Source organism: Coptis chinensis, chromosome 7, assembly GCF_015680905.1.
Source record: "Coptis chinensis isolate HL-2020 chromosome 7, ASM1568090v1, whole genome shotgun sequence".
Lineage (NCBI taxonomy): Eukaryota > Viridiplantae > Streptophyta > Magnoliopsida > Ranunculales > Ranunculaceae > Coptis > Coptis chinensis.
The window spans coordinates 85,519,923-85,530,056 of NC_141462.1; the positions used below are offsets into that span (position 1 = coordinate 85,519,923).

A 10,134-nucleotide genomic window follows, 5' to 3' on the forward strand; every position below is an offset into this window, starting at 1 on the left:
ATCCATAGTGATGTGTTCCCACTTCCATTCAGCCACTGGTAATGGTTGTAAACTCCCAGCAGGTTTCTGATGTTCTGCCTTGACTTGTTAGCAAGTCAAACACTTTGATACATAGTCTGCGATGTCGTACTTCATTCTTTTCCACCAGAAGTGTCGTTCCAAATCCTTATACATCTTTGTACTCCCCGGATGAACAGTGTACCGGGTGCGATGCGTTTCATCAAAGATGGATTTCTTCAATGCAATCACATTAGGCACTACTATTCGACCCCTAAGTATCAAAAGCCCATCTGGACTAATAGTCCAATCTATCACGACTTCTTTAGTCATTTTAGCCTTTCTACTCATAACAAAGTCATCCGTTTATTGTGCTTCAAAAATCCTGCTTATAAGATTAGGCCGAACAGTCATATGACTAATGAATACCCCTTGTCCCCCACTATCTTGATGTATGTCAAATTCAGACATGATTTCCAGCATTATATACTCCAAAGTAGCCAATAATGCCATCAACCCCCTCGGTTTTCTACTCAAGGCATCTGCAACCACATTAGCTTTCCCCGGGTGGTACTGAAGAGAAAAGTCATAATCCTTTATCAAGTCCATCCACCATCTCTGTCTCATATTTAGGTCTCTCTGAGAGAATAAATACTTTAAGCTTTTGTGATCCGAATAGAGTTCAAACCTCTCACCATATAAGTAATGCCTCCATATTTTTAATGCAAATACAACTGCCGCCAACTCTAAATCATGAGTAGGGTAGTTCAATTCGTGCACTCTCAACTGTCGTGAAGCATAAACAACTACTTTTTCCCGTTGCATTAGAACACAACCCAATCCAAGCAACGATGCATCAGTAAATATTACAAACATAACTCCACTCTCAGGCAATATCAAAACTGGCGCAAAAGTTAGCTTAGTTTTTAATTCTCGAAAAACTTGCTCACACTTCTCATCCCATATATAAGGTACACCTTTTCTAGTTAAATTGGTTAACGGAGATGCTATATGCGAGAAACCTCTAATAAATCGGCGATAATAACCTACTAGACCCAAAAAGCTATGAATCTCTGTAACTGAAGTAGGTTGCTCCCAATTGAGCACCGACTCGACCTTAGAGGGATGAACAGAAATGCCCTCACTCGTTATCACATGCCCTAAGAAATTAACTTTTCTTAGCCAAAAGTCACACTTTTCAAACTTAGCATATAACTGATGCTCTTGCAAGGTCTGCAATACGATCCTCAAATGTTTAGCATGCTCTTCTCGACTACTCGAGTATATCAGTATGTCATCAATAAAAACAATAACAAATTGATCCAAGTAATCTCTAAAGACACGGTTCATGAGATCCATGAATGTAGCTGGAGTATTAGTCAGCCCAAATGGCATGACTAGAAACTCATATGAACCATATCTTGTAAGAAAAGCTGTCTTTGTAACATTAGATGCCCTCATTCTAAATTGGTAAAACCCTGACCTCAGATCGATCTTGGGGAACCACTTTTCCCCCCGAAGTTGATCAAACATATCATCAATCCTGGGAAGAGGATATTTATTTCGAACAATTTTCTTGTTTAACTCCCTGTAATCAATACACATACGAAGTGATCCATCCTTTTTCTTTACAAACAAAACTGGTGCACCCCACGGTGATGTACTACTCCTGATGAAACCCCAAGCAAGTAGATCCTCAATTTGGGTCTTTAACTCTTGCAACTCTTTTGGTGCCATACGGTATGGAGGTCGGAAAATGGGAGTAGTGCCCGGGACCAAATCAATACAAAACTCAACCTCTCTAGCAGGAGGTAAATCAGGAATATCTCTAAAGACATTCATAAACTCAGACACTACATGTATACCGTTAACCAGCGACACATCCCCTCCATTTTCCATAACCTCAACAAATGGGAGGTACGCTTCTACTAGAAAATTTCCTTTTGCAGTAGCTATGACCACATAGTCTTGTCCCTCGACCTAAAAGGTCACAGTCTTGCAAAAACAGTCCAAAGAAACATGGAATGATGCTAACCAATCCATTCCCAGAAGGACATACAACCCATACATATCAAACACAATTAGGTCTGCTAACAAATGAAGGTCATCTAGAGAAACAGTCACACGACGACACACCATATCTAGAACCGTAGATCTACCCAATGGTGTCACTATCTCTAAAGGTGGTGTCAAAATATAAGTAGTAAGATCCAATTTCGACAAAAAAGAAGAAGCAATAAAAGAATGACTAGCACTAGAGTCGGAAAGTATTCTAGCAGGCTGAGAATGTACTTGAAAAATACCTCCTACCATTGCTCCATTAGCACCCCCATCATAAGGTACTGCAGCATAAACTCGACCATTTGGATGTGGTGCGGTGTAAATAATTGAGCATTTCTTTGGAACTACAGTTCCCACTTCAGCTTGAACAAGAGCATTCATGTGGCCCCGAGCCTGAAATGGTGCCTGCTGCTGATCATGTCTACCACCCTGGCCCCTCTGTTGGCCCTGGTTTTGTCTCTGGTTCTGGTTTTGAAATTCTCTCTTAGGATTCTTACAATCAGAAGCAATGTGCCCTTGATCTCCACATCGATAACAACGCCACTCTTCATGAGGAATAAATCTGTCTCCTTATCGGGTAATGCGTCCATGATTTTTTGCCACCACCTGTTTCTCTGTTTTTCCATGGCTAAGAATTCTGACCTTGCTGGTTTTGAGCCTTAAATCCTTTACTATAGTTATCATACTTGTCCTTATTTTCCCTTACTAGCATCATTTGGTCTGTCATAAAGTATGTGATCTAGTTCCATAGTGCGAGCACACTCAACAACATCATTATAAGTCCTAAATTGTCGACTCTTCACTGCCTTTCTAAGTGGACGAACAAGACCATCCTCGAACTTCCTAGCCCTCCTTTCATCTGAAAGATACATATCCGACGTGAATCGAAGGAGTTGTCTGAATTTTATGTCATATTCAGTCACTGTCATACTACCTTGTTCTAATGTCATGAACTCTGTCACTTTCGCAGACCTAATACTCTGTGGAAAATACTGTGCATCAAACCTTATGCAGAATTCAGTCCAAGTAATAGTATTATGGTCTTCTCCCGCTGAGACAGATTCCCACCACTTGGATGCATCTCCAGATAGACTATAAACAGCTAGCTTATGTTTATGTACTTCATTGCAGTTAAGTACGTTAAAGATCTTTTTAATATCTTGTCTCCAATTATCAGCATCTCTCGGATCACTAGTACCGGAAAATTTCTCAGGCTTAAGTTTTATAAACCTCTCAACCATTTTCTGCCATGCTTCATCATCAGGCCCCTGACCTCCTGGAGCCACTACCTCAGCCCTATGCTCTCCTATAGGTGCCACACCAACAAGTGGAACACCAGCTCTCTCAAAACCAACAACCCTCTGAGTCAACTGAGCAACTGACGTAATCAAATGTTGTGCCCACTGTGGTGGCTGCTCAATATTAGGTTCTGTCGCTGCACCGCCTCTACCAATGCCAGGTGCATTGGCGCCCCTACCAATGCTAGGTGCACTGGCACTTATACCTACACCAGGTGCACTGGCGCCTCTACCTTGTCGTGTTCAGGTACCTCTATTCATCACCATAAAGTTCTGATACATTTTAATAAAAGAGAACATCAGTCACAATAATACTAAACCCCAACCACATTTTTTTCCAAGTAATTCTTATCGTGAATTAGAACACAAGCACTATCTTACTCGTTCTCACACGTACTTAATAAAACGTTAACCCTATGGCATGATTTGGACTCTTAACCAAAAAGAAAGAAAAAAAAAACATGTACAAAAGACAATAACTAGTAGCAAGCAGGTGGACAACCTTAACCAACAGACTCCCTAAAAGACCTTGAACCTGGGGCTCCGATACTAACTGTAACACCCCAGAAATCTCTATTCATTAGCCGGCAGGTCTAACTAACAGAAATATCTAGAGTCTCAAAAATACAATCCAAAAATGTTCCAAAAGAGAAATAAATCAATAAACAAATCAACATTTAAAACCTCTGAGTTGAAAACTTGTCTCAAAGAAATTTATTACATCCATGGTCTCATTAACAAATAATGAAATCTATTAAGTCTTGAATAACACTGGACACCAAAATAAACCTTTCAAACTAAACTAAAGAACTCGAGACCCAGATCTTGCCAAAACTCTAAGAAGGCGCTCCATGGGCTAAACCTTGCTCACCTGTAAAATTGGTAAATAGGGGTGTAAATCAAAGCGCCCAACAAGTAATCTCTAACAATAACTATCATCCAAATCTAGTCAAGGAATACTACGATTTAACTGTAAGCTCGCGATACTAACGTGTCACCTCATTGGTATGTGATTAAATCTTATTCATCATGACATTTTATTAATTATACTTTGTAGGAAAATAACATCTACGCCCCTAATTGTACATATGGTATGGTAATTGTGGTCATTCCATCAATTCCAAACCCCATATTCCCCTGGTCAAGTAATACGACAGACTTTTCCTTAATTGCCATTTTATGCAACTATATATATATATATACTTACGCATAAAGATATAACGTCACGCACACCTTGTGTCAATATTCGTTCAAATCTTATGACAATTAAAAGAAAAGAATTCAGTTTATACAAACATGCTCTCTTACATCTCAAATATCTTATACAGAGCAATACTCAAGCGTGATATAAGGCAAATATTTAATAAAGAATGATAATTTCCTATGCAAACAAGGCATTCAGTAACATTAGATCATTCAATTAATGGCATATGAATACCAACAACTTCCATACTCACGACAACAATTTCGACTTAACGCATTAGACGCTATGAATTTATAATCGCAAAAATACCAAAGTAAGCATAATAAATTAGAAATCAAGAACATGATATTCATTATGATATCTAATAGCAATCTAGGACTAGAGAAAGAGATAGATGCAAGCTAGAGAAACTTGCCTGATCGTTGATGGTTGAAAACTTGTCAGACACTAGAAGCTAAAGCTTGCGTCCCTACTCTTGAGCAACCTCCTGTTCTTTTATTGTTTTGTTTTATCTCTACCCTAAACTCTAGGATTAACATTATCTTATCTCTTGAAGATTAACTTTATCTTATCTCTTGAAGAGTTTTACAAAGTTTGGAGACTAGCAGTTCACCAACTTTGTATTTCCTTTTGGCTCTAAACTATCACTTGGGCTTGGGCCCTAAAAGAATAGTAAAGACATACAATATTACAAAAAAGAAAATAGGTTGTTACAGTTATTCCGCCAACCGAAGTTGGGGTTTTGTTTCCAAGGCATGTTAGGTTCGCTATTTTTGGAGCAAACATTATTCGGTTGTGATGGTGGTTATGATAGTTGTTCATAGACAAGAGGACAAAAGGAGTCGGTATACTCAAGGCTGAAACATAAATTACATGGAAGAGAGTTGATGTTCATGACAGGAGTAGGCTTATGTTGAATAGAAATTGTTTCTACTTTTTTTTGTGAGGGATTCGATTAGAGTTCAAAGCTCGAGATTAGATTTAACCTTAAACATACTAGAAGCCTTAACTGTGGAAGAAGAATTAGCAGAGCGGGGGATGTCATTACCCCCCCCCCCCCAGTTATTATTACGCTTAGATCGATATTCTAAAAACCTATAAGCCTCTGAGGCTCCTTTACTAAGGAAACCACCCCCAGTCATTATATCAAGAACCTCTTTATGGTGATGTAAAAGCCCTTTGAAAAAGGAACGAACAAGTGTGTCTTTCGCAATGTTATGATGTGGACACTCGATGAGAAGATCAGTGAAATGATTCCAGGCCTCTGAAAAGAATTCATGAAGATTCTAGTGAAAAAAATGAATCTTTTGAAGTATTTCATCTGTCTTCAGTGGTAGGTAAAACTGTTCTATGAACAATTGAACAAGTTTGGCCCATGAGCCCACAGAATTAAGCATTTGGGCAGTTAACCAAGACGTCGCCTTATCGTCTAGGGTGAAAGGAAACACCCTTAGTTTAATTTGTTCCGAACCTACAGTAGGATGATGAAATATGGTAAGAACTTGTTCTATCCTACGCATATGCTGATAAGGCTTCTCGTGGTCTAACCTATGAAAAACTGGTAACAACTTAAATATATTCAGGGGAATTCGAAAATCCCCCACTAGGTCGGCAAGAACGATGCATGACTTAGGGCTATCATTTAGGGCTTTATAGAAATCAAAGAGAGGAGTCTCTATTTCTTCAGCCATTAATGCAGGTGTAGTGTGTGGTATTCTAGATAGACGTGTGCGTTGATGTTTACGATAGCTAACAAAAGATGGTTTACTCTTACCGGACCTTAATATCATGCAAGGCTAAGGCCAATATGAAGCAAACCTCTAACAGCAGTCAAACAACCCTGATATGCTAGAATGAAAAATCCTCTGACAAAACAGATGAGGAGTGAAGGAAAGAGTACCTGAATGCCTCTTTGCTTCACGTAATAATAGCGTCTTATATACGCAATACTAGTGTCTTTAAGAAGTTGGAAACACTGAATATAAAATAATTGGAACAAAAAGAGAGTCTACAACTAACCTGTGAATCGGGCTTTTTTCAGAAGGGGCACAGGCAAGCTCAAATAGAAGGCAACTAGGGAGCGTGCGCGCTTTATGAATTTTTTAGAAACAGGCTTTCGCATTGTTCCTTAATGGGCTGGGCCTTGAAATTTGAAAATAAAATAGGAAATAAACTTACTAGACGACAGGTGTGTACGCGCTTAGAATTAGTGTAAATAAAGCGCGGGCACACTCAGAGTTAAGATTACGAAAATTCTAGTAGACTTCGAGGAGCAAATTTTTGGTTGCTTTTGGAAGATAGGTGCGTGCGCGCTTAGATAGACTGTAAATAGGGCGCGGGCGCGCTCCTGTGTACAAGTCCGAAAATTACCAATAGTCTTCCAGGAGCAATTGTTTGTTTTTCTGAAAAATACAAACACAGTTAGAACCAAACAATGGGTAGGTGGGTGAATTGGGATACGTAAAATTGAAAAACGAAGGGAAACTAATCTAAACAATACTAAGATGGCAGCTGCTCCATTTGATAAAACAGAAATTGTCTTCTCTATCCTAATAATAATGTGATTTATTGCTAGGAATAAGAAAGGTAGTTATTCTACAATTATATCAAAATTTTACTCTCAAGTATAATGTAATATTATGGAGTAAAGAATTCGTTCCACTCCTAGTTGTTTAGACGTAACAGTTTACTAGTTTTAACAAGTCTACGTATATCCGTAAGAGCAATGGATTGTAATTTTACTAATATGATAAAAATAACTAATTACAAAGATTTAATAGTCTAGTTTATACTACGGCAAATTACTACGAAGATTTTTAATATGAAGAAGGGATTAGGGGGATTTGATTCCACCTACATAAATTTCTAATATGCTAGTGTAGATTATTACAACCTTAACCAATAAAGATTAAGCATTTGATCCCTAACTATTCATGGTATCTCTAACCAACTAATAATTAGCATGAGAGGAAGTTTAACCCATTCTCATGGTGAATAAACTAACCTCTAGATTGAAACTCTTTAAAAAGTAATAAATCTAACTAATACATCAAGTCTTCATCAAAGCTTCATCAAACCCCTCTAATGGAGGTTTAGCTAAGATTCATTAGACTATCATTAATAAAAGAAGAGTAAGACATAATGAAGATAATAACAATAACTTGGTTTTATTAATAGAGGCTAGGGTTTAGAACTAATAATTAGGTTATACTAAAGAGAGAGAGAAACTAATTTAATTAAGAGATTTCTAATTAATGGGAAGGAATCTAAAAACTAAAAACTATATATCTTGAGTTATGCCATAGTCCTCTTTATATAGGAGAGGGCTAGGCTTACAATTTCATGCATGGGCTTTGGAGCTATGTTTTGGGCCATTAAATTAAGCCTAAAACCTAATTACTTAAGTCCAAAAAGGGTTTCTCTGTTGAAAATTATTGTAATAGCCTTTTCGTCTATTTTTACTCCTCTGATTAGATCAAGGCTTAGACCATTAGAAATCTTTTTCCAAGCCGGTCGTTTTTACATATAGTAGGCCCAATTCTGAGGTCTGAGTCCAAAGATACGGCCTGCGGAAGTTCTATTGACTTTTATGCTCTATTTCTACCCGCGTTGACTTTGACTGGGCTTTAAAAAGGTTTTTTCTCTTTAAAACTTGGCCTTTAATCATAGAACTTCTTAGAAACCAACCTTTGTTCCTTTCTTTTGCAAAAGTGATATATTTATTCACATATTTGACTCCAATACCTGAAATACACAAAATCACGTAAACAGTACTAACTCTTATTTATTATACACATATTTGGTTTAAATGTAATATTATTAAGGGGTTAAAACTATAGTTTTGGGTTCTTATCAGGTAACCTGTGGTACCACTGGAGCGTAGATCCAGACAGAAAAGCTTTGAACTCTTGACACATGACGTGGTCATACTTTTCATATTGTCCCATAGTTTCTCAATATTTGAATACATGATCCATCTTATCTGAGTTGCCATTGAAGATACTAAACTTCGGTTGCCGGTAACCGCGGGGGTAAGGCTTTCTCATTATTCGAGATGCGAAAGGAGATCTACCTGCCCCCATTATGGCGGATTGAACAATAGAGTCTTGTATTTTTCTCCATTTGCCTGTTATCGGATGTATCTGACGGATCAGGTCATTCTTCTTAGACTCCCATGCAGTTTCTTTGGTAGAATACTTCTTGATTTGAGCTCCTTTTTGGTGTCGAGGGTCAACATCACGATCCTGGTTAGTTGACTCTTGTTCATATGTTGTATCCAAGTCCTCATCTAAGTTATTGTATTCCAACTCAGATGTCTCGCGTTGAACTGGACCCCTACACCTTGGGTTCCTTGCACGACCACCTTCTGGAAGGTCGTCATCATCAAGATCGATGTGTGGCTCCTTCCCTATTTCGGATTGATACAAATACCTCAGCAGCCGTTCTTCTCATTCAAGATTGCTTCTTTGTTATTCCAGAGCCTGTACTACCTGACTGGCTTGAACAAACTCTGGGTTGGTGAGGACAACATTCTTACCATCTTGACGCTCCTCTTGAGAGCTATTCTTGGGGCCTGCACCGGGAGCAACTGGTCCATCAGTGCTAGTCATAGGTCTTTAGAGGAGGTTATTCGTATTATGGTGACCGGCAGTCTCCCCTCCCCCTTCAAGTATTTCGTGCTCTTCTTCTCTCACAGCGATGCTGCGTGTGGTTGCGCTATCCTTTGTTTTCTTTGTTCCGGCCATCACAATGGTAAGAGTTTTTAAACTAAATCAGTTATTCGGAACGAATGTTTACATGCTTTCGTCCCCACAGATGGCGCCACAAGATGTAGGGGAGTTTTTGAGTATCCCTTGATCTTTCTCTATGCCTTATGATCTAGAAGCTTTTACTGAGTAGAGAAGGGATGAGATGATTGTGAGTTCAGGGTTGAACCACCTGGCGGTTACCTACATATCTCTTTGTTTATTTAGGAGAATCGAACTCTACTCTGCGTAGTTCCTAAGAGCGAATCCCTATGGTTTCTATAGGAAGAGCTTTGAAAGTCCTACGGTTAGGGCTGTCCTCACCGCTTGTGAGTTCCCTTCCATCTTTGGACTCTACATTCTTATTAGGAATTCTCTCCTTATGGAAGTCTGAATCTAGACCATATCTTATAAGAGGCAGGTTTCCTTGCTTATCATAATGTCCCATCGTATATGGGAAAATTATATCTAAAAAGTAACTCTTAAAGATATGCCATCACGATTCCTTTTTTATCATCAAAGATCACCCTCTTCAGTTTCCTTCTGTTCAGGAACTGTCCATATCAGTTCCTAACCACTTGGAGAACTATTATGTTGAGAGTTGGTCAGTCACGTGCCTGCTGGCATATGTCCACTAAACACTCGTGCTAAGCACGAGATCACTTATTCACAGAACTGAACCGATGGTCCTCGTCTCATTCTGGATATCTATAGTCTTAGGTTATTTCCCATACACGTGTCATCTATCCAATGACGGGAAATCTCCCTTACATAGCCTTTGAGCTCGAGTGAGCATCTTGCTCTTGTAGAGCGTTCTTCACTGAGTCAC

The 10,134-nt window shown here is 38.8% G+C and overlaps 1 protein-coding gene across 1 annotated transcript; it reads right to left on the minus strand.

Annotated features, from left to right (window-relative positions):
- Positions 1–363: 363 nt before the first annotated feature.
- On the minus strand, positions 364–9,170 carry LOC147489546 (uncharacterized). Its single transcript, XM_086574676.1, has 5 exons — positions 9,056–9,170; positions 8,633–8,968; positions 2,765–3,589; positions 2,134–2,603; positions 364–1,977 (listed from the first exon to the last, which is right to left on the minus strand). Exons 1-5 carry the CDS (start codon positions 9,168–9,170, stop codon positions 364–366), a joined length of 3,360 nt encoding a protein of 1,119 aa, XP_086430802.1.
- Between the last annotated feature and the right edge of the window lie 964 nt (positions 9,171–10,134).

Bases quoted from the DNA above. Each gene is read 5' to 3' on its own strand.
- LOC147489546 (XM_086574676.1), bottom strand. From the start codon at position 9,170: ATGACTAGCACTGATGGACCAGTTGCTCCCGGTGCAGGCCCCAAGAAT. The intron at 8,969-9,055 runs GTCAGGTAGTAC...AATCCGAAATAG, and splicing joins CCCAGAGTTTGTTCAAGCCA to GGAAGGAGCCACACATCGAT. The intron at 1,978-2,133 runs GTGTGTCGTCGT...GTGACCTTTTAG, and splicing joins GATCTACGGTTCTAGATATG to GTCGAGGGACAAGACTATGT.